General features: G+C 39.5%; 1 protein-coding gene across 1 annotated transcript in view; it reads left to right on the top strand.

Annotated features, from left to right (window-relative positions):
- Positions 1-7,005, top strand: part of slc38a6 (solute carrier family 38 member 6) — a 53,695-nt gene extending 46,690 nt beyond the window's left edge. Inside the window, exons 11-16 of the mRNA XM_063046489.1 lie at positions 215-294; positions 1,102-1,202; positions 1,292-1,416; positions 2,289-2,433; positions 3,224-3,318; positions 4,798-7,005. Of these exons, the coding sequence (XP_062902559.1) occupies positions 215-294; positions 1,102-1,202; positions 1,292-1,416; positions 2,289-2,433; positions 3,224-3,318; positions 4,798-4,893 (642 nt within the window). The 3' untranslated portion in view covers positions 4,894-7,005. The remainder of the gene's footprint in view (positions 1-214; positions 295-1,101; positions 1,203-1,291; positions 1,417-2,288; positions 2,434-3,223; positions 3,319-4,797) is intronic.
- Positions 7,006-25,768: the final 18,763 nt, after the last annotated feature.

The raw sequence follows: 25,768 nt of genomic DNA, 5'->3' as shown, positions 1-25,768 counted from the left end.
CCTACATGTTGCAACAGGAGAGGGATGATACCTGATGAACAGAAACTCTTCTTACAAAACATCAACAGGCCTCATGGTTACAAAATATTTGGCTGGTTAGCTATTTAATAAGAATGGAGTGCAAGGTAGATCACTAGAAAGTGCAAATTTAGTTAGATGGGAGCAAGACCAGTTTTATCTTAACCAGTTTATGACTTGTCCTTTTGCATTGCAGAGTGCTTATGCAATTCCAACCATGGCCTTTTCATTTCTCTGTCACACATCTGTATTGCCCATTTACTGTGAGCTCAAAAGGTAAGTGGGTGGAAGGACCTACTAAACAAAGTAATACATATTATTTAAGCTGGCTGATAGTTTATTGTATACCTGTTACCCTGTAGAAATCAGTCCACCTGAGTTCTAAATTTTGCTCTTCAAAATATTCCTGTATTGTCCAAGTGTAATTTTAATTCACTCTTCCTCCCAATAGCATGTGTGTGTGTGTATATATATATATATATATATATATATATATATATATATACACACACACACACAGACATATATTTTTTTCATCCTTATTAGGTCATCCTTAATAACAAAGAATGAAATACATTATAGCTGCTGACTCGCTGGCTAGTCTCCAGTATCATTATGAGGGAAATAGTATATTATATTAACTTAATCTAGCTAAAAAGCTGTTTTAAATTGATGTGGATGCCTAAAGTATTAAAATAATGAATACAAGTTTGCAATTAATTTCTTTTATGAAGTTGGTGAGCATTTGACTTGGAAAATATGTTTTCCACATCCAATTTCCCACTAGCTATATAAACTTGCACAGAATATTCAAGATACAAAAAAAAAATGCAAGTTTCTAAGATGCCATTCAAATTGTTATTATTTGATCCCTTGGCCTGAAGTGTCGACTGTACTCCTTTGCATAGATGTTGTCTGGCCTGCTGAGTTCCTCCAGCATCTCGTGTGTGTTGCTTGGATTTCCAACATCTGCAGAATTTCTCTTTTTTGCCTTTTGGACTAAAGTGGGTGCTATACTTGCAACCAAGTGTAAACAACGGTTTATATTTATGGATTTCTTTTTTTTTTCTCTCTCTCCTCTAGGCCTTCAAAGAGCAAGATGCAAAATGTAGTTAATATAGGAGTAACTCTGAGTTTTTCAGTCTACATGCTGTCAGCTTTATTTGGTTACCTGACCTTTTATGGTGCGTAATGCATACAATTTCATTTCTGAAATCTTTCTGTAAACCTTCCAATTTATTTATTTATTTTTGCTGAACTTTTTATCTTTTAGGCAAAGTGGACTCTCAGTTACTGCATACCTACAGTCAATATCTGCCGCATGACACTCTCATCATGTCTGTAAGATTATGCCTGCTCTTCTCTGTAGTCCTGACAGTGCCTCTAATCCATTTTCCGGTGAGTTCTGATTTTTAAAAAATAACTTGTGTACTTTGGTACAGCTTTTAATTTTCATGACATTTGAAACAATATCTTTCGATCTTTCAGAAGTGCTGGAATTAAAATTTGCATCTATGGACTTTGCCACTGAGGATCACCTTTAAATGTTGCCTTTATCTCAGAACCATTTTTACACCTTTGCAAGTCTTGGACTCTCAGTGGATAACATTGCACCTTTCCAAGGCACATTCCCGTTCCCTTATTGTTTTCTTTTCATTCTTTCCCTCTCATTCCACATCTTTGTGTCTGTTAATTCCAATTAGCACACAAAACAACAATTTGTGTTGATAGAATTTAAGGATATGATTTTTTTTTTTGTTTCTTGTGTCCCTGGAAGCACTGATACTTTGCCCTGCTCTGAGGACAGAGTTTAGGTTGGTGAATAATCACCTGTCTGGAGTGCTGATCATTGCAGACCCAATGGGAAAATTCACTGGTACTGCTTGAAACAATTTCAGTCAAAATCCACAAAAAAGTATAAGGATAAAAAATCACTATAAATACAAATGGGGATTTGAAAAAATTAAAAGTAAATTACAGTCCCCCTAAATTGCAGTGGGAAGTGGGGCGTAAAATACAATTTCTAAGTTGTTAAAAGCACTCAATAAATAATAAGTGAACTGGCTTGAAAACCAAAACTAAACAAATTCAAGGAACTGGTCAGAAAAGGTTCATTTTCTGATTGGTTCAGAAATACATAATTGTGTAAATGTTATTGCTGTTTCTTTCAGAGGCAATGCTTAACTAGTTTTTAAAAAAATAAGTTATACCAAGTAAGGAGAATTATTCTAAAACTTGTTTCATTATCTTTGAATTTCATTTATTTGCAGGCAAGGAAATCGCTAATGTTGTTGTGTTTTTCAAACCGCCCCTTTTCCTACATCCATCATATTGTTGTCACGCTTGTTATTCAAATTTTGATTGTGCTGCTGGCAATGTACGTGCCAAATATTCAAAATATCTTTGGTGTGGTTGGTAAGTTAATTTATTTTGTGATCTTTGATCAAAATAGAAATAAAGTGTCATTGTATTCTTTTAAAGATAGAATTAGGGAGCCATGCAAACTATAAAAAGGGTTGAATAGAGTTATCTTTAGCACCAATAATCAATTTATCATCTGTATTTAATGAAATACAACACAGCAAACATGTTGGTGAAAAGCTTTGTTGGGGCACCTGTGATTTTTAATTGTGTGAATGATGAGTACCAGGGACTATGTGGAGCATGTTGAAATCTTTTTAGGGAGGCTGTGGTCTGCATAATGCTCCTATCTTGCCCCATTTGTGAGAAACTGCTGAAAGATTTGCCATCAAACTAACAGCCATAAAAGCTAAAGACTGCAATTTCCTGGTTTCATGATTAAAGTTTCCTTTTGTGTTCCAATGTTGAGCATTATCTTAATCTTCACATTTAAAAAAAATTGGCAGTGGGGAGTTTGAGGAATCTCTGCATTTACAAGAAGTTCTACTTGGGCTGCATTAATAAAAACTTGAGGTTTTTTTAGTCTTTCATCTAATACCTTGATGTTTTGTAGCAAATAAGGTGCATGAATGAGGAAGAAATGAGTATGATAGCCTGAGCGATGTGAGGGCTTGGAATATAGACATGAAATAGGCCAAATGGTCTGTTTGTATGCCATGCGTAAAAATGCAACAGGCACATGTAGTTAAAAGCTATTTCAGCTTTTTGATAACTTTAATGGCAGAGATCCTTTTCTATTGTGTGAACTATAACTTAGTCTGAAATCCTTTTCCCATTTCTTCAGGTTCTACTACTTCTGCTGCTTTATTATTTATCTATCCTGGACTCTTCTACTTACAAATAAGCAGGGAACCTTTAAAATCCTGGAACAAGCTTGGGGTGAGTTTTGTATAAAACTACAGCTGGCTTTCAGTTACCTTGGCTGTCATTAATCTTAGCAGTTTAATAACTTGGTTGTAAATCAGTCTTCCTCCATCATTAGAATGGGGTGAGGATAATTTGTCAAAGTGCTGTCTGTATCCCCTAATGTCACTTCATTAATTTAAAAATGTTTTAGATCTTTAACCAGTCCATAACGGTTCTCTCTGTCACAGCCACTTGTTTCCTTTCAGAATAAATGGACATGGTCAGAATCAACCAGATTATCTCACTTAGTCGATTGCCATGTTTGCCTACATAGCCATGTTCCCTAAGTATCAAAACACGAATAACAGATTGAAACCAGCATTGCCATGTGGAATGCTTTAAAGACACTTGCCCTTTTAATCTGTTACTCTATTCTCCTTCCCATTGTTTCCACCGCTTTTACAGGATAACAGGCATTGTGTGAGAGAAGTGATGTTAAACAGTACCATCTCTTTCCTGCCGAGAGTGTGTAGAAAAGTGATGGTACATCTCTGGAAGCAGAAGGTGTCAGTTTTCTCTAAAAACCTAGATTGATACTGCACAGCTGTGTACAGTCATGTCTCCAGTTTCAAACGAAATTGGGTATACAAACAAATTTGACTGCTGATGAAACCCTGCTGGCTAAAGGTAGGGTGGCTAGTGCCATTGGTGTCGTATGAATTTTAAGTTTATTCACCTAAAACTCTCCTCATTCCAACCAGTTGGTGAACCCCACTTAAAATAGTAGAGTGCAATGGGCTGGAACATCCTGCACTCAGTCTATTGTCTAGACTTGCCACATGCCCAGAATTACTGCTCCCAGGTGTTGATAGCTGTATGAACTGACCCTGTGCATCTAGCAGCAGGAATAGTCTCTGGGTGGGGAGTTTGCCCTGGACAATCCATCAGGCCTGCTTAGAAAAGCCCTGGCAACCATTGCCAGCTCACTGGCTGCCAAAAACTTCCAACTTAGTTTAAATGATGCTGAGTAAAATAAATAAAATTCAGGACACTTAGAAAAAAACTAAATCCCATATTATAAGAATTAAAAAATATTAGAATATGGAAAAATAACTTGCATTCTTTTCCATAGAGTCATTGTTGTCATAAAGTTGTGTTTTTTTTTAAAGTTCATCTGTTTCCTTGTGCAGCACATCACAATTTTGTTCCTGAAATGGAGAGTGAATTTAATAATAGAATAGCCATTCTGATTATATGCAAGGCCAAGATGCAAATAGCTGATATCTGGTACTTTGGTTTAAAACTACTAGCAGGGTAGTTTGGCCCAGTGTCAGGCAGGGTGGTTTGGCCCAGTGTATTCAAACAGGTACCTGGTGGTGGTACACCAGTGTTCAAACTACTGAATTAAAAGCTGAAAGTAAAAAGACTTTAAAAAGAAACTTAATTTATGTTTAGATTGTGTTATATTTGGTTTATTTTATGCTATATGTTTGTTTTTTTTTGTCTTGACAGGCTCTGGCATTAATTATTTTGGGCTTCTTGATGGGTGTCAGTAGTTTAATCCTCATCATTTTAAACTGGGTTCATAGAGCTGAAAGTTCAGTATAAGCAGCAGAATTTGTACAAACACAGGGAATCATCAGCTCTGCAGCGAAGTCATGATCTCTGCAGCCATACACGAGTTCCGGATCCACTGGCATCACTTTAGCAGCAGGAAGAAAAGATAGACACTGGGTCAGAAATTCTAAATCTCTCAATGGAAGCTTGAAGAATGCTTTTCTCAGTATATTTTGTTTTTGTAACTTTGTTCTGATTTAGGGAACAGTCAATATCAACTAACTTAAAGCCATAGTACCATGCAGAGATTTTAATCCAAAAGAAAATGTCTAAAAATACAACTCAGCAGAGCCCTTTGGAATATTTCTATGATGTGTGCAATATTTTGTAATGTGTATTTAATAAAATTGGAAGTATTGGGAATTATGATATCAAGCCTATTTCAGAGTATTTTATTTTTGAAATTGCTGGAATTAGTCTGTTTTTAAATATTTAATGTATACTAATTAACATAATTTTCATTGTTATGAACATTATGTACATGTATTATGAACATAATGTTCATGGGTGGAAATCAAATGAAATTATTGGATATTGTGGATCAAATGTTCCTAATCAAATTCACTTTGAACTGTGTATATCACCTGTTTATCTATTATTATGATTTAATATTCAACTAATTTTTTTGACCTTGAATAGTAAATATGGGTTAAAATTTTGTGCAAAACACATCAGATTTGTCTAAGTACAAACAATAATAATTATGAATGAATGCCAATAGAAAGGTTATTCTTGTTCATGTTAATATTAATTTTTGTCCCAATATTTTTGGATATTAGGCATTGATGTACAGATTATTTAAAGTGCTTGTTTCTTGTTTAATTTAGTAATTTTGAATAATTTGAATTACTTGTATAATTTTGATTAGCGTCATTTAAAGAAATACTGATTTCACACAATCTATTTGCAGATTTTCACACTGGTGAAAATAGATGCCTATACTATGTGGTGCTTGTGTACCAGGCTTCTTCACAATTATATTTGTTAACATGTTTTTGAAATTAATCTGTTTTAAATGGAACTTTTTGAATGATAGCTGTTCTTTATCACATGCTTGTTATTTATATATATTCTAATACCTCAAGTTATACAAGGTAAACCTTGCTGACAGATAAGGTGCATTAATATCTATTTACCTCTGTCTACGGAGTAATGTTTTATATTTATGTTTTATGTCATTTTTGCCTATTAACTGTTTTAAGATAGTAGTGAAGTTCACAAACTGGAAGCTGTGCAAAATCAGAAAAAAAACTTGGCAGTGTAAATGGAACAGTGAAATTTCTAGGAATTGAAATGTTTATTTGCCTCCATCATATTTAAAATGATGTAAAATCTAAATTGCTTTTGATCCCGATTATCTCCATACATATAGTTGCAAATGATTACTTTTGTGGCATAATGAAGCCCCACTCTGAAGGCTAATGTATTTATGATGTTGGAGCTTCCTGGAATCTTGTATGTGATCTGTGTCTAGCTTTATTATAAGATTTTGAGAAGCTTGTACAGTTCAGCTCATTCCATTGATGGACTGTACTAGCACAGAAGAAAATACCTCATCTTCTTTAGCAAATGAAATGCTCTTATTGTGAAATTTTACACTGCAATATTTTCAATATTTTTTGCCTGTTCATATATTGCCTGTTCTACTTCTCTTTGTAGCTACTATAATTGTGGTATTTTGTACACTTTTGAAACCATTGCCAAAAGTTATTTTATTGGTATTGATCTGTGTTTCCAGAATTTGCATGAGGTATATTAAATTCTCAAAAGATGTTGGTTCTGAATTTATCTGAAAGGTTTAAGATTTTCTGGTGCACTACAAATAATTCACTTGAAGTAGTCATATCTTCTCACCTCAGCCTGAAATTAAGAGTTCTGTTCATAGCACTATCACTGTTCTGTCAGTAAAATATGCAACCTGTCAGCTGTCTTTGTAGAACAGCAGTTTACTTTTGCAAAAAGTATTGTATAGCCTTTTATGCTTTTTCCAAAAAAGGGACATCTCCTGGTACGTGTAGGTTTATATTCCAGCTGTACATTTTCATAAATAAAAGTGATCTCTGTAATGTGGTTGAACAATTGGATTGTAACATTAAATTTGTATGCAGCTCTCTAGTCTCAGTTGTCTTGTGCTGTTTGTGTCATTGGTGATTTCCATGGGGATCAGCTTGTTCTGAGGCACCAATATTTTAATACGATCACAATTTTTTCATTGCCCCTCTTTTTCAATTTAAATAGAATTTTGCTCTAAGGACATCCTTTCATAAAGGCTGGCCAATATGAGCATCAGCACTTTGTCCCAAATGACCCTTGCACTGTGAATCTTGATGAGTTTGTGTGGTGGGCATAGTAACTGAACTCAAATCCCAGATCTACTCCCATTTGAAATCAAAACCAAAGAACTGGCTACTTTCTTTCTTTTTCAATCTTTTTATTGTTTCAGAATTAATAAACATAACAATAATAATAATGATACAAAGAGACTGGGATTACATTAATAATGGTTAACATGTATAAGCACAGATTCCAAGTAACAAATGTAGTTTAGCCTCTCAATCTCTTAACCATGAAACTAACCATGAAAGAGATATTTTGTAAAGAGAGAAAAAAACCCTAAACTAAAGAAAACTAAACTAAAAAAACAAACAAAGATTGGGCTGTCACATTTCATCAGCTAAAATTATTATTTGTTGTTAACTCCACTCCTCTATACATGAACAAAAGAACAGGCTACTATGACCCAAATTCTTTACTTAGTTGAACAAACTTATAAACTGCCTGCCACTGGCAACTTGATTTATCCCAATTTAATTTATTTGCCATTTACTAACTCTTTATTTGTTCCTTAAGGTTGTTATAGCCAGGGGGTTGGGGCTTGGGGGAGGGGGGAGGCGGGTGAAGGGGTAGTGGTGCAGTGGGGACAAGCTCTAACTACTTATTAAATGCTCCCATGCTCCCAATGGTATGAACCTCAAATAGCCCCTGACAACCAAGTCCAGCTCCTCGCCTTTATGTGTAGCTTAGCTACTAAGCATGGTGGAACCATTTCTACTGACAGGAGAAGGACCAAAGGTGGGTTACTGGCACCTTAAAACCAGTCGCTTTGGGCAGATGGGGCTCACCAGTTGTGGTTGGCAGCTCATCTAGAAGAAGGACAACTCTGATCTCAAACCTCCACTCGTGGGGAAGACTTTGGGAGTAAACCCCAAGGGAAAAAATCTGGAGCTGAAGCCCCTAAGGCAGTCCTACATTGAGTTCAATGCTGACTGGCAACTCATGCGATGCTGCTGGTACCAAACTGTATCGGTCTGTACCGTTCCTTTGGCTTCATCAGCTGCTTGGAGGAGGGAGCTTGCTGCATGAGTAATAGCTTGTTCTGCATATCGTACTGCCCAGGCTTGAGTATATCGACAGCTAGGACTCAATATCCATGGTCGACTCTGACCAACGGAGGCCCTCACTCAATCATTTGTAACGTCAGACTTAACAATGCTTTTTTGACAACTAGGATCAAATGGCAGAGCAGGCGATAGGCTGAATGGCCCAATTCAACTCCAATGTCTTATGGCTGATGTTTGTCCATCCTCAATTGTCTCAGTAGTATTCTTTCAGAGTGCGTTTAAAATTCTAAACATGAGAAAGTCTGCAGATGCTGGAAATCCAAAGCAACACACGCACACAATGCTGGGAGAACTAGTAGATCAGGCAGCATCTATGGAAATGAATAGACAGTCAACATTTTGGGCCGAGACCCTTCTTCAGGACTGAAAAGGAAGGGGGAAGACTCCAGAATAAAAACTGGGCACGGTGGGGGTTGGGAGGGGAAGGAGGCTAGCTAAAAGGTGATAGGTTTAACTAAGTGGTGGGTAAGCTAAAGGGCTGGAGAAGGAAGAGGAATCTGATAGGAGAGGAGAGTGGACCATAGGAGGAAGGGAAAGGGAGGGAGGAGGGGAGAGAGGGGGAAGTGATAGGTGAACAGGGGAAAAAGGCCAAAGTGGGGAATGAGGGAAGGGGGAGGGAATTTTTTTACTAGAAGGAGCAATACCATCAGGTTGGAGGCTACCCAGATGGAATATAAGTTGCTCTGCCACCCTGAGGATGGCCTGTTGGTACTAGAAGGTGCCATTGACATATCGGAATGGGAATCAGATTTAAAATGGCCACGGGTAAGTTCAGTTTTTGGCGGATGGAGCAGAGGTATTCAAAGGAGTGGTTCTTCAATTTATGACAGGTCTCACCAATGTAGAGCAGGCTGTATTGGGAGCAGCGGACATAATAGATCGGCATTTGAAGTGTTGCCTCCCCTGGAAGGACTGTTTGGGGCCCTGAAGGGGGTTGAGGGAGGAGGTGAATGGGCAGGTGTAAGTGTGGGAAGGGACAAACGGACAAGGAAATCGCAGATGGAGCAATCCCTGTGGAAACCGGGGGTTGGGAGAGAGAAGGTAAAGGTATGTTTAGTGGTAAGATCCCTTTGGAAATGTTAGAAGTTGCAGAGGATGATGTGTGTGGAAGGTCATGGGGCGGTAGGTAAGGATGAGAGGAACTCTTATCACTGTTAAGGTGACAGGAATGTGGGGTGAGCACGGATGTTAGGGAAATGGAGGAGATTTGAATGAGTGTGGCATCAATAGTGGAGGAAAAGAAACCCTGTTCTTTGAAGAAAGAAGTTATCTATGTTCTGAAAAGGAAAGCCACATCCTGGGATTAAATGGCTTGTTATCTGAAGAGTGTCCGATAACTCTGTTCCTGTATTCACCAGAATTCAGAAGAATAAGGGGGAAATCTCATTGAAACCTATCAAATGGTGAAAGGCCTTGACAGAGTGGATGTGGAGAGGATGTTTCCTATAGTGTTCTAAGACCAGAGGACACAGCGTCAGAATAGAGGGGTGTCCTTTTAGAATGGAGATGAGGAGGAATTTCTTTAGCCATAGAGTGGTGAATCTGTGGAATTCTTTACCACAAGCAGCTGTAGAAGCCAAGTGTGCATGTATATTTAAGGCAGAGATTGTCAGCTTCTTGATTGGTCAGGGCATGAAGGGATATGGGGAGAAGGCAGGAGATCGCAACTGAGAGAAAAATTGGATCTGCTATGATGAAATGGTGGAGCAGACTCAACGGGCTAAATGGCCTAATTCTGCTCCTATATCTTATGGTTCCATTATCCCTTTATCAGATTCCAGTCCCTTGGAACCTTTGTGTACCATTTATCATCCACTATTCTCCAGTTTCGTCCTCCTTTTCCCCCACCCCCTCAACCTCGCCCTCCTCCACCCATCACCTGTCACCCATTTCAATTTAACTTCACATTCCCATGCTGACAGGTCTATCCATTGGTTCTTCTATTGCCATCTTGAGGCTAAACTCAGGTTGGAGGAGCAACACTTCAAATTCTGCCTGGATGGCCTCCAACCTGATGGCATGAACATCGATCTTCAACTTCAGATAGTCTTTTCTCCCCCCCACCCCCCGCCCTCTATCTTTTTCTATTCCCCATTTTGGCTACCCTTTCACTCCTTCTGTTCTCCTTATTATCCCTTCTGCCCTCTTCCTTTCCATCCTGATGAAGGTCTCGGCCCAAAATGTTGACTGTTTATTTCTTTCTATAGACGTTGTCTGAAATGATGAGTTCTTCCAGCATTTTGTGTGTGCTGTCTTCTACTGTGTTGTATTTTGCCCTTCTCCCTCTCTTACATCCTTCTCCTCTCACAGACCTGATGCAATGTCTCAGCCAGAGACGTCAATAATTCCTCTCACCCCTCCACTCCCTACTCCCAGGTACTACTCACACCACTGAGCTCCTCCAGCAATTTTCCTTCTGAAGCAACAATTGCACTTCCTTCAATGTGGTGCACTGCATTCAGTGTTCCCAATCTGCTCCCCTGTACATTGGAGAGACCAAACACACACTGAACAATAGTTTTGCAGAACCTGCTCGAGGTCTGTAGGAGTGACCCTGAGCTTTCAGTTGCTTACCACTAATTCAGCACTCTGACCATTCCAAACGTGCAGATCTGGATTGTTCCAATGAGGCCCAATGCAAACTTGAAGAGGAACACCTCATCTTTCGTCCAGGCACGCTGCAGTCTGCGGGACTTGATTGTGAATCCAGCTTTAGATAACTTGCTGTTTCTTTTAGTTGTTATGAGAACTGGCTATTCTTGTTGTCATTATTTTGGCTCAGCTTTTTCTTTCTTTGTATAATCTGGGCATTTTGTGTCTTGTGGCTTTAGTGCTAACAATACATTATAGAGAGCAGAAAAAAATTAATTTGATTTTAACTGCTGCATTAGCTCATTCCGCCTTTGGAGAAATTTCCTTTTTCCCATCCCTTCCCCTGTCCCACTTCTCTTGCTTCTTGTCCAGTTCTGATGTAAGATTATCAACATGTTCAACAGATGGCTGCCTGAACCTAAGTTTTTTCAGCATTTTTGTTTTTATTTCAGATTTCCTGCAGTTACAAATTTTCAATTTTTAAAGATTATTGACTTAATCCCTCTGTCCAAAAAATCCATTGCTACATTTTCTTTTAGGCTTTAAAATTTGGTCACTGAACTATTTAATAAGTCTACTTGATTTCAGTCAAAAGTTATGAAGTATTTTAATTGGGCAAATTTTGTCTGTTTATTCAAAAGAATGTGGTTATTTGAATGACTGTTGCCTATAAATACTTTATTTCCCCTTAATAAATAGAAACTTCATGTGAACTTTACACTGCCAGTGGCAAATGTTATTTTTGGTTGAACTTTTTACATCATATTTGTGATGGCAGACTTGATTCGGCATTACTTTCTGAAATTGTTCTATCAGTACAGGTTTACTATAGCTGTTTTATGTGATGTGAAATTTGTTTTACAGCAGCAATACAGAGCAAAGGTATAAAATTACCATAAATTAAAAAATTAATAAACACTGCATAAAAAGAATAATGAGGAACTATAGGTTGTGTTGCTAATCTAACTTTCAAAACAAAATCTAAGCTATACTTTTTCCAGACTTGGCCAGTTGAAGTGCTGTAGAATGCAAAGGCAGGGACTTTACAGGGAATAATTTAGCTCTATTGCTTCGAATGTAAATATGTCTTCATGGCATCAATTGTGTCAGCAGTACCTCACAGCCCTGGCTGTGTATGGCATCTCTGTGAATTTACACTAGGTACCTTTTAGCACTCTGTCCATGAATATGCGGACAGAATGGCAGCCACAAGACGCCAGCAAACTATCTGCACCTTGTTTAAATTTAAAGGTTGTTTTACGTAATGTCAGAATACTATTGTCAGCACCCTAAAGGTCAATGCAACTTTCATTGTAGGAAAGGCTTCTCATTTCTAGAATTCTTCATCGTTTATTGTTGGAGAAGGGGGCTATAAACTCGTACACTATAATTAATGGTTTCAGCACTTCATTCCTGTGATTTTGTATCAAATTTTTTTAAAAGAATTTTAAAATTTCTGCCTAGGTGCCTTCCTTTCTCATTTTTAACCTGTAATGCACTTGTATCTGATGCATCTTATTCCAATTCTGGTAGTTTCCATTTCTTTTTAATATTTAACAGGAATGGTTGAAATATTTTGCCATGTCTGACTAAGTTAAACATTTACAAAATCAGTTAGTAGAGTTTGCGGCCAATATTCAGTTAACAAATCAGGATGAAATACTTTTAGATTGTGGTGGTACTTAACTGATGTAAGCCTCACTAGACTAAAACAACAAATGGTTACTTGATTTGAAATGATTACTTTGTTTGTTATTGTCACGTGTACTGAAAAACTGTGTTTTGAGGGTCATCCATACAGATAATTTCATTACAGCCTACTTTGATTTAGTATAAGGGAAAACAATAATAGAATGCAGAATAATTTACTTCCAGGTGGCCGAACATTTTAAATTTCAATTCCCATTCCCATTTCAACGTGTCGGTCCATGGCCTCCTCTTGTGCCAAGATGAGGTCACCCTCAGGATGGAGGAGCAATACCATTCCACCTGGGTACCCTCCAACCTGAAGGCAAGAACATCAATTTCTCCTTCCAGTAAACAAACTCCTCCCCCTCCCCTCCACCTTCCGCACTCTGACCTCTTACTTCTTACCTGCCGAATACTTCCCCTTGGGACCCCCTTCTCCTCCCATTTCTCCTACGGCCCACTCTCCTCTCCTATCAGATTCCTTGAACCAAGACGATGGCATTCTCAATCTCAGGGTGGAGGAGCAACACCTTGTATTCCATCTGGGTAGCCTCCAAGCTGTTGGTATAAGAATATTGATTTCTCATTCTAGTGTTAAAAAATTTCCTCACCCCCCTCCTCTTCTGTTCCCCACTCTGGCCTTCTATCTCTTCTCACCTTGTCTATTACTTCCTCCGGCCCCCTCCTCCTTCTCGTTCTCCTACGGCCCACTCCCCTCCCCTATCGGATTCCTTCCTCTCCAGCCCTTGTCCTTTCCCACCTACCAGGCTTCACCTATCACCTTCCAGCTAACCTTCTTCCCCTCCCCACCCCCCACACCTTTTTATTCTGGCTTCTTCCCGCTTTCTTCTCAGTCCTGAAGAAGGGTCTCGGCCTGAAATGTCGACTGTCTTTTCCATAGATGCTGCCTGCCCTGCTGAGTTCCTCCAGCATTTTGTGAGTGTTGCCATGTGGTATAAGGTGTCACAATTACAGAGAGAGTGCAGTGCAGGCAGGCAATAAGGAGGAAACCATAACAAGGTAGATTGTGAGGTCAAGAGTCTAGTTTACAGTACCAAAGGGCCATTCAAAAGTTTTACAAGTGGGATAGAAGCCTGCTGGTGAGTGCGTTCAGGCTTTAGCATCTTACGCCCGAGAGAAGAAGAGAGAATCTTTGAAATGGGTGGGATTTTTGAATATGCTAACTACATTACCAAATGTAGACAGAGTCCATGGAAGGAAGGCTGTGATGCGCTAAGCTGTGTCCTCAACTCTGCAGTTTCTTGTGGCCACAGGCAGAACAGTTGCTGTTCCAAACTATGATGCAATTAGATAAAACACTTTCTAGAGTACATTGATTTAAAAAAAGAAAACCGGTGAGGTTCAAAGGAGCCTGGTCAAGTTTATTTGGCCTCTTGAGGAAGCAGAGGTGCTCCTTTCTTGGCATTCTACTTGGTCTTCCATGTAGTTCTGTCTGGTGAACAAAAATGTTGGTTGACCTTTCAATAACTTGAACAAGTAATATGGTTTAGTTGTTAAAATGAAATAGTGTCACCTCACCCTCTTAGTTTCGCTCAAATAAAGCTCTGTTTATCCACGGAGACACAAGAGACTGCAGACACTGGGACTTGGAGCACAAAATAAACAGCTGGAGAAACCGAGATGAAAGATCTCAACCCGACATGTCGACTATCCATTTCCCTCCACAGATGCTGCCTGACCAACTCCAGCAGTTTACTTTTTGTTCTGCACTTACTTTCCAAAAGATGGCCCTTGCATTGCCATGAAAATGGGGAAGGGCACAAATGGAACGAATATCAACTATTTTGGTGGTTAAGTAAACTGATGTAGGTTTCAGCTTACATTTCATATTATTCAGAAGGCATTGGTTGAAAGCAAAGTACTGAAAGGGACATTAAGATGAAAGAGTTCTCCATTACCTGTGGGTGTATGGGGGGGCGGGGGTGGGTGGCTAACCTATCAGAGTGGGGCTGAGTCACATCGCTCCAAATCAAAAGCGTAATTTTTAATACTATTTTGTGTGTTTCATGGGCATTTGACTTCATTTGCACCAGTAATCTATCTAGAGCTTGGCAGTTGAATGCAATTGACTTCTGATTCAGTGTTTTCTGCAATGTTTTGATCAGACAGTCTCTAAAATGTTTAATTATAAACTGCTGTAACCAGTCAACCTCCCCCGGCACAGTTTGACCACATGTGTAACCTGAAACTGTGACATCTACCCCTGGGAACAGTGAACTTGGTAAGTAAGAGGAATGCAGAGAACTGCTATAAAACATTTCACCCTATAGAGGATATATCTGAACCAACCATTAAAAAGTTATAAGACGGGAATGCTATAAAATATTTATGCAGAAGCCTTAAAAAAAAGTTTGTCTGAACTAGTCCTTCCACTAAATGTTTACAATGGTGAATCTAGACATATCTCTATAGGGTACAAAAGTAGATAGTACTCCAAAAACAAAAAATGTATAATTTAACCTGAAATGAAAGAGGTATTTATTTATTTTTTTTTAGAAGCTGTCAGCACTGTAGTTTGCTTGACAAGTTGAATATAAGTTACAGTTCTGCCTGTTACTGAGTTCCTCATGTGATGGCTGCACTGCACAATAAGTTTGCATCAAATGGAATCCATATTTTAATACGCTTCAGCGATTTGAACACACCGAATGTGCTTCTGGCTAAATTGGTGAATAGTGTTTTGTTTGCCCTGAGTTTTATTCAGCTCTCTATAAGGCATCAGGCAGGACAAGCATTTGAGTCTAGTGTTAGCATGTTAGAGGCACACATCCACCTTGATCACAGTAGAATGTGACAGCACCTAGTACTAGAAGCATGATACAAATTCTCCCACACCTCAGTGGCAGTGCTATCAGTTATTTACAGGGAGTTGCATGGATTTAGATTTGGGAATACAAAATAATCAACAAAATATGTGGGTTTATTTTGGAGCTCTCTGTACTCCAGAGGCTCAGAGCATAATTGTCAGCTTATTCAGCTGTATCCTACCTCCTGTTCCTCAAGGGTCTGTTACAGCATTACTTAAATGAAAATTCAAGCTAACAAAACAACTAAATCTCATTTTCTAGATTTTATGAAATACAGAAACTATTCGTATTTTGTGCATTGATTTATTCCACAGGGCAAGCCTCAGCAGAAGTGGTAGATACAGGTTTAATTTAAGAGAAGTTTGGATAGGAGTATCGATCAGATGGTATGGAGGGTATGGATGCAGGTAGATGGGAATGGGCAGAAAACCAGCTGGCACCAACTAGAATCACGAAATCGAGAAAATCTGCAGATGCTGGAAATCGAAAGCCACACACACCAAAACACTGGAGGAACTCAGCAGGCCAGGCTGCATCTATGGAAAAGTGTAAACAGTCAATGTCTCAGGCCAAGATCTTTCATCAGGACTGAAGAAGGGTCCTCGGCCCAAAATGTCGACTGTTTACTCTTTTCTGTAGATGCTGCCTGGCCTGCTGAGTTCCTCCAGCACTTTGGTGTGTGTCAAAGGGCCTGTGCTGTGCTGTAGTGTTCTATGACTATGACTTTATAAAATATGCCAGGAGCATTTGTAGTATTTTGAAAGAGATGTGATTTTAGTGGTTGAGGTTGCATGCTTTATCTGGAAATATTCCCTGAAGAATGTATTTACTTGAACTATAAACACAGGCGTGATGTACAGTCATTGGTAACACAGTAGACACTGATCCGTTCTCATACTTTCTAGATAAGAAAGGCAACCTATTAGTCAAAAAATATCTCTCTGAGACTTGAAATTCACTGCAATTTTTAATTCAAAATCCCTCCAATGAAGGTTGAGCAAGTTTATCCAGTCAGATGGCAAACCACACTGACCTGAAAAGTTCCATGTTTGATTGCTCATGTGTATCTAGTTATGTAATTAGAAGCAGGGCGGCAGCAACTATGGTACAATAGCCTGCAACAGATTTGGATTACAGAGGTTTAAATTGGCTGCAGTTCTTCCTGATTATTAACCAGGCACTCTGGCTGGAAGTGTGTGTGCAACAACATTGGAATGATGTCAGGATTAGGGGTTGGCTGTGATTAGCCTCACAGCCTCTTGCTACTTGCTGTCAAAATGCACATGAACTAATGGGCACTTGTTTGAGGCTCCAGAGGGTGATGCAGCTGTGGATTTGGGAGGAGTCAACATTCTCAACACAGGAACAGGAATGGGAGAAGAAAAAAAAACTGGCAATTAAAATTAAATATTCGGCAGGGAGGCAGCATTTATGCAGTAAACTATTTTAAATGATGACCTTTTTTCTGAATGGCATCTGCAATCTTTCTGGCAGTTTTTGATTTTGAATATCAACAAATTTAAAGCTGGGAAGCAAATGACCATATAAATTATTAATCACTTTAAACATTTTGTGCTTTCCCAATATTATCAAAGAGTTGCTTTGCCCCCACCTTAAGATGGAGTTTGGACATGTATTTGAGGCTGACAGCTCTGTACTGTCAAGTGTCATTATGATTTCAAACGAGACCAATGTCTTGTGAACCCCCATAGTAGCTGGTGACCTTGTGATCTTTATCTTTGAAGCTGATATCAGAACATCCTTCAATGAGGGTCAATCCTCATAAGCATCGCGATGGTCTGCCTGGCAGGGTACTCAAAAACTGTGGTGATTAACAAGCGGGAGTGTTCGAGGACACTTTCAAACTCTCACTGCCGTGGTTTGAGGCTCGCAGCTGCTTCAAAAAGGCAGCAATCAAACCGGTGCCCGAGAAGATCAGGGTGAGTTGTCTACCTGTAGCACTCACATCTACAATTATGAAGTGTATTAAGAGGGTTATTACATCTAGAATTATCTCCACCCTGAAACAAGGAGCCAGACCAGCTGCAATGTGCCTGCCCCCACACAGGTCTGCGGTGAAAGCAATATCACTGGCTCCCCACTCTGCTCTAGGGCACCTAGACAGGCTGTTATTTATCAATTATAATTCAGTGTTCAACACCACCATCTCCTCAATATCAATCAGCACGTGTTCAAACCTATGCTACTGGACCTCCCTCTGCAACCAGATCCCTGAATTCTTCACTGGGAGACCACAGTCAGTGCAAACAGTAATAACATCTCCTTACTGACAGTCCACAAAGGTGTGTGCTTATCCCACTGCTCTACTCCCCCTACATCATGACTGTGTGTGTGCCATGCTCAGCCCAAATGGCAGCGATAATTTTGCCGATGACACCACTTTCTGGTGACAGGACTGCGGTAGATCGGCTGTCTGAGCAGTGATCCAACAACAACCTCACACTCAACGTCAGCAAAAACAAGTAATTGATTGTTAACCACTTCAGGAAGGAGGGAATTGAGGGGACACACACCACTTCTCACTGAGGGGTCATCAGTGGAAAGAGTGAGCAGCTTCAAGTTCCAACTATCAACATCTTTGAGGATCTGTTCTGGGCCCAACACATTGACGCAATCATGGAGAAGGCACGCCAGTGGCTCTACTTCATTAGGAGTTTGAGATTTGGTATGTCAACAAGGACTCTTGAGAAGTCATACAAATATACGGCCACCAAAGAGCATTCTGGTAATTTTTATCATAGCCTAGTGTGGAAACTTCAATGCATAGGATTGCAAGAGGCTGCAGACGGTTGTAAATTTAGCCAGCTTCATCACAGTCACACCCTCTCCACCATCGAGGGCATCTTGAAGAGGTGGTATCCCAAGGATGTAGCATCCACCTTTAAGGACACTCGTCACTGGGGACATTCAGTCTTCTCATTATTACCATCAGGGAGGAGGTGCGGGAACCTGAACAGCCAAGCTGAATGATTCAGAAACAGCTTTATCCCCTCTGCCATTGGATAGTCCATGAGCAGTACCTCATTATTCTTTTCTTCTGTTGATTTGTAATTTATAGCAATTTTATGTCTTTCACTGTACTGCTGCTATGAAGTAGCACATTTCACATCATATAAACCAAAGATAATAAATATGATTCTAATAAGCTAATCCTCCAAAAAGGTTGCTTTAAAATCTTTGCGGGCTGCTTCTATTTTCTCTTTAACTCAAATATAAGGAAAGATTCTCTAACATTCTGTACCGGAGATGTCAAGCCAACTGGCCCATAATTGTTCCATGTAGTTGTGTTTTATTTTAAGAATGGATATTACATTGGCTGCTGTCCAGTCCTTCGGCTCACAGTCATGCTCACTGCAACCCTGAGGTATTTTCAGGAAGTTTACAATATCCTCTCTCAATCCAGAAATGTATTCGGTCTGGCCCCCAATTCATAATTTTCCCTTATTTTAACCAATTTAGTTCAAAGTTTTTTTTGTACGTGTACTCTGCAGCCATTACACTGTGATGGTTTGACCTGAACAGCTGCAGCTCTCTCAATCAAGTCTGCTGGAATCCTGGCACGGTATCTCCGGGAATTATCTTGCTTAGTGAACAATGCACTTATTTGGGACTGGCAGGGAAGGTCTTGCAATTCAACCATTATGCAAATATCAAAATACACATCAGACAAGGACTTCTCCTATGCTGTATTTTTCTTGTTGCTATATATAACAATAAAGCTTAAGCATTGTATACACTATTATTCTATGTATATAGGCTAATCTCTTGTACTTATATTTGTTGTTTTCTCTGTATTGTGTTCTTATGCTTATTGTGGTTATTTTATGCTGCATCAGATCCAGACTAGCAATCATTTTGTTCTCCATTACACTTCTGTACAGACAGATGAAAATAAACTAGCTTGAATCCTGTAAATTTGCTGCAGAATTTTACTGACCACCCATTAAATAGTCAATAAATATGCCTTAGAAACATAGAAATCCTACAGCACCATGCAGGCCCTTTATCCCATAGAGCTGTGCTGAACATGTCCTTACCTTAGAACTACCTAGGCTTACCCATAGCCCTCTATTTTTCTAAGCTCTATGTACCTATCCAGGAGGCTCTTAAAAGACCCTATCATATCCGCCTCCACCACTGCTGCCGGCAGCTCATTCCACACACTCACCACTCTCTGCCTACCTACCTCCTACCTACCCTCTTGTCCTACTACGTCTTGTTTATACTCTTTATGTCCATGTCACCAGTCCAAGCCCTTTTGCTTTTCACTCCCAGTACTACGAACCAAAGGACACTCAGCATAGTCCATAGTTGAAGAAATAATAGGGAGGACAAAGAAAATACAATGAATATGGCTATTATTAAAATGCAGTTTATATGGCTAAAACACATTTGATAACGTGCCATGTAATAAATGGCCACTCTGCCATCAGATTTCTGAATGTACTCTCACTATTTCCCCTTTTTTGCTCTCTTTTTGCTATAGTGTTTAATTTTATATTTATATCTTAATCTATAGTTTAATATTATGTATTGTGTTGTACTACTGCTGCAAAACAACAAATTTCATGACATAGGTCAATGATATTAAACTTGATTCTGATTCAGCTGAAGGAATGGAAAGCAAGTGAAGTAATAAAGGATTGCTTTACATGGGAGGAAATTGAACTGAAGCTCCCTAGGGGTCCTGTTAGGTCCACCAAGGGAACTTCAAGGTCACTGTTTTTCTTCATAAATTAGTGATTTGGATATTGGAGTATATGGCACTATTTCTAAATTAACAAATGATACAGCCCAGAGAAAGGTGAACTGTGAGAAAGATGAAACAGTTTGTTAGAATAGATCGATGTGTGACAGATGAAGTTCAGTGCTGAGAAATGTAAAATGTTATACTTTGGTAGGAAATTTAAGAAGCAAACACTCTGATGTCGCCAATTGGGAAGAGGCAGACATGTGGTTCTGCTCCTGATTAGCAGATAATGTAATTAATGCCATTGTCCAGGTCAAGTCAATGCTGTTGTTCATTGATATCATGTAATATCTGCCTATCTGTATGTACTGAGACTTTAAGCAAGAATCTATGCAAGTAGTCAGTATCCAAAATCAGCCCTGAGGCTACAAAATTGTCTAAAATTTGCCATGATGGTAAACAATGTCCTTCAAAGCAACACACACACAAAATGCTAGGGAAACTCAGCAGGTCAGGCAGCATCCATGGACATGAATAAACTGTTAATGCTTTGGGCCGAGACCCTTCTTCAGGACTGAGAAGGAAGGGGGATGACGCCAGATCAAAATGTGGAAGGAAGCCTTGCTGAAAGGTGATAGGAGAAGCCAGGAGGGAAAGGTCAAGGGCTGGAGAGCTTTTTTAGGAATCTGATAGGAGAGAAGAGTGGACCATAGGAGAAAGGGAAGGAGGTGGAGACTCAGGGGGAGGTGATAGGCAGGTGAAAAGAAGTGTAAGGTCAGAGTAGGGAATAAATGGTTCGGGGGAATTTGTTTACTAGAAGGAGAAATCAGGTTGTAAATGTATTAATCAGAAAGTAATAAGTTAAATTTCAAAATATTTACTGTAAAATATAAATCGCTTTTATTATCTTATGAGAACTTGTACCACCGTCCTTGCTGATAATTTTTCAACGTACAATTGAGCATAGTATATTGTTTGAAGAACCAACAGCACACTTTTATGTATTACCTTCCTCAGTGCTGACTGATACGATAGGGCTTATTAACTCGAGCCCTTCATCCCCATTGGAATTAACAGCTTGAGCAGCACACTGCACCCGGGAGCCAGCTTGGAAGTAGACTGAGTCTAGAGTAATCATCTTGGAGGAGGTGGAGAAGGTGTTTGTCGTAGGGCTTGTCACTCCACCTGGACCTGTTGGAGCACTCACCCTCACCCTCTGATCTCTGATTCCCCTCATGAGGACCGGCTCGTGGACCTCCAGTTTCCTCCTCCTCTTATCGATAATATTGGTTTTGCAGATGTTGAGTGAGAGGTTGTGGTTGTGGCACCATTCGACCAGATTTTCAATCTCCCTCTTATGTGCCCATTCATCGCCATCTGTTATTCAGCCAACAGCAGTGGTGTTGCCAGCAGACTTCAATATGGCTTTGGAGCTGTGCTTAGCCAGATGGGATGTAGGGTGTTGCCCCTCCGCCTTGGGGGTGGTCTCATTTTGTTCTGCTTGTGGCGTACGGAGCCATCCCCCAATTTATAACGGGTCTCACCAATGTAGAGGAGGCTGCACCGGGAGCACGGGGGCACAACAGACGCCCTGGCAGCTTCGCAGGTGAAGAATTACCTCACCGGGAAGGGCTGTTTGGAGGTGAGGCAGGAGGTGTATGGGCAGCCGTAGCACATAGCCCACGTGCAGAGATAAGCACTCGGAGGGCGATTAGTGGGGAGGGATGAATGGACAACGGAATTGTGGAGGGACCGATCCCTGTGGAAAGTGGAAATGGGTGCGGGAGGTAAACATAAACATATGTTTTGTGTCCTTCAAGAATCTTGAAGGAAAACTGAACTCCTTTGTCAATTTGTCAAATCTTCATGCATATGTTAAGATATAACAAATATTCAAAAAGGGGTACGGTTATTAACAAGGGAGTTTATCTGTCAACTTTGCATTATTGTGAAGAGGGAACAGCACAATTCTATAACCAACAGATTAGAAAAAGTAGAATTCAAGAGGATCTGCTTCTGAATTTTGTTTAGTGTTGTTAATTAAAACGTAATTTTCACAAGCTAGTTCATTTATTTTGTCAAAAGTCATTACCATTATATGATTGATGAAAGAAATCAATGGCTAAATGTAACCATAAAATAAATATATGATAATTACTAAATTATGCTTCTTTTGAACACCAGAATCCTGTATGAATTGGTGTCTGTCTATGCATGGTTGAAGAGATTTTTGTTGCTGAGGTCAAGAATGTGGCAGCAAATTGCAATTTTCTGGGATTAGGTAGATTGCTGTCAACTCTATGACAGTTTGGACCCCTGGGGTAAATTTATATTGTTCTATGATGATGTTATTAGGGGAGCGAAGGATCTTTTGAAAGTAAAGGGCCGTTTTCTTGTAATTTTTTTCAAGCACATTTATGATAGCGTTGCCAGTACAATAATTAAGTCTATGTTGAAATGAGGCATATCAAAATAAGGAGCTGCCGCATTTCCGAGTGCACATTTCCAATAAAACACGCACAAAATGTGAGCTCGCGCAGGTCAACTTTGTTCCTAACAATAATCTATTTTCAGAAAATTTTGAATAAGTATGGCTGATTTTTTTGCTTTCACTCAAAGTAAAAAATCTATGCATATCTGAAAGGGAAGCAGGTGGGTGAACAGTAGGAATTTATTGCATTGGCTTCCTGAGGAAGATTGGCTTAACAGTCATATTGCATCCTCAGCTTCATTTGAAAGCTATCTTCGCATGCTGTCCAATACTATTTTACATTAAACTGCAAGGTATGATCTGAGGTCATATGATGGAGGTCCTAAAGATGAGGAAAACAGTAGGGACAATTTGTAGCTGCCAATAGGTGATTGACTGAAAGAAACAAATTTATGTTGGAGGGAATTACAAGACAAAGTTATGAAGAGATTTAAGAATGAGAGTTTTAAAATTGAAATATTGCTTAATTTTGAAGTTATTGCAAGATGGCATCATAGAAGTATTGGTTGAAAAGAACAAAACATGATACATCTGGGAATTTAAGAAACTCTTAGCTAGGCACATAGATGATAGACAAAGAAGAGTGAGGTAGGAAGGAAGTGTTAAATTGATCATAGAGTAGTTTAAAAGGTTGACATTGCATCATGGGCCGAGGGCCTGTACTCAGCTGAAATGTTCGATGTTCTATTTTAAGATACACAGCAAAGTTAAGATACAAGGTTCCAGCAGACTCAAGATAATGGATGGTGGAAGAATAGGACTGTTTTTTTTAAAACTAATCAAGTCTAGAGGTAATGGGTATAGTTAAAGGCTTTCATTATTAGGTGGTCTGAAGCAGGAGTGGAGTTGAATGCTTTTAAACACGGGAGCAATTAGATGACTTTAGTGAGGATGCGTAGCAGTGGTCAGAAGTTTGCCTCGGGGTCAAGGTTGCAAATAGTCTGGCTCAGCTTCAGATGGTTGTCAGGCAGAGGAATGGAGCCAGAGACCTCAGACAAATAGCAGGAAAACTTAAAAGCATGACTAACACCACTTCGCCAGGGTTTTAATCATCTTCCACTAAAGTTATGGAAATACCTCCACTTAGATGAATCACCTTTGAATCTCTGGCTTTGATGAGCTACATGAGGAGGCAATTTTATATTAAAATCCGGGATTAATATTCTATGAACAAAAATCGTATCCAGATTTGCACAATTTGGAATTTACTGAAAAATCACCTCCAGATTCGCATTTTATATAAAAATTTCTTCCAGATTTTTATACCTTAAGGTTTGGTGCTGCATATATATTTCTGTTTATTACAATCACCCATTTGCAATTGGTAATAATATTGACTAGATCTTCTCAGTATCTATTCACAAAAATAATATAGAAGTTTACTTTAACTATATTGGGAAAATGGTAAAAACAATATCAATTTCTGAAATGCATTCTCAAGTTGTAATTACCTGACTAAGTTGGTTACTGAATGGGGTTATATCTTAGAAGGAGAAATATACATGTAATACATTCGCCTACATTATGAGTAAACATCAATTTTTGCTAAAATTAATCAATAAAACCAAAGTGATATTGACATAACTAATTGCAAATCAGAGTTGTTCTTAGTTTGTCTGTACAGTTATCTATTGCTTGGGATGATTCACTCAATCAATGAGAGCTGATTTCAAGATCGGCCTCAAATAGTTGTCAGAATGCCCTGTAAAGTACTTCCAAATTAAGGAAGGACAACACTACACTCCTATGCTGCGGCAAAATCGGTTCTCAGATCCCAGGACTCAGTTTGGATACTTGATCGAACTTCTTTCAGGCCCCACCTCACTAGTATTGAGGCCCTAGTAACTTCTTTAGAAAAATAAAGAAAATATTCAGGCAATCAGATCGATACAGGCTGGCAACAGAACAATCCCATCAGTCCCATTCCCCAATTCCCCCATTCCCCTTATTTCCCTATTGTGATGGTATGTGTTCTGAGCAACATGCACATCAACTCCCTCTTCGTTTTTTTTGGCACTCTGAGGGGTAATTCATCACAGCTAATTGACCTACCAGCACGTTTTTAGGACGTGCAAAGGAAAAAGAGCAGCCAGTGAGAACCCACACAGTCAGAATCAGATTTAATATCACTGACATATGACATGACATTTCTTGTTTTGCAGCAGCAATACAATGCAAAGACATAAAAGTCTATAAATTACAAAGCTAAATGAACAAATAGAGCAAAACACCGGAATAATGAGGTTCATGGACCATTCACAAATTTGATGGCAGAGGGAGAGAAGCTCCTCCTGAATCATTGACCGTAGTCCGTCAGACTCCCGTGCCTTCTCCCTGATGGTAGTGATGAGAAGAAGGCATGTCCCAGATGGGATGGTGGTCCCTTGATGCTGCTTGCTGCCTTCTTGATGCGCTGGCTCTTGAAGATGTCCTCGATGGTGGGGAGAGTCGTGCCCACTTCTGTGGTGTTATTTGCAAGTTTATGGAGAAGCATGGGAGCTTCTTAAGACAGTGTCTGAGGTAAGGATTGAACCTGGGTCCCTGGCACTGTGAGGCAGCAGTGCTAACCGTTGTGCTTCCAATGGTTCCACTGGAATAGGCAATATCATTCACATGCCTGATACCAGCTTCCTGAAGCAGGCATTCTGTTCCAAAATCTGTCGTGGGAAGAGATTCAAGGAAGTTCTCCACGCCTCCTTGAAGAACTGACTCTTGGGAATCTTCGGCTTGCGATGGCTGAGAATGGAGAAGGAGAATTTGGATGAAGTCCGTGCATTGTGAGCACAAAGAAGCTCTGTGTAAATGGCTGACAGGAGTGTAGCTCCAACACTGATCTCATCAGAAACATTGCAACTCTCAAACCTGGAGTGGAAGGAAGTCATATTTGATCTTGAAGGGTTGCCCAAACAAAGAAGACTTCTGTCAAATCCTTTGACATTATTGCCAGCTCCCTCAATGCTAGTAAATCAGTGATGATGCTATTTCTTATTAATATTGATCTTGGCATTGGTAACGCCGTAAGAGATTTGCTGTTGTGTGTGTAATATACTCCCAGTCTGGTTTCGGATCAATCATCTCAAGTATACATGCACACAGACTCAAAGTGACAACAAGTCTTTCACCCATCAGTAATTCATCCCTTTGCATTCACTGC

The sequence above is a fragment of the Mobula hypostoma genome, chromosome 1, assembly GCF_963921235.1.
Source record: "Mobula hypostoma chromosome 1, sMobHyp1.1, whole genome shotgun sequence".
NCBI classification, from domain to species: Eukaryota; Metazoa; Chordata; class Chondrichthyes; order Myliobatiformes; family Myliobatidae; genus Mobula; species Mobula hypostoma.
The sequence above is the reverse complement of the archived record's forward strand: the minus strand, read 5'-3'. Positions and strand labels throughout refer to the sequence as shown.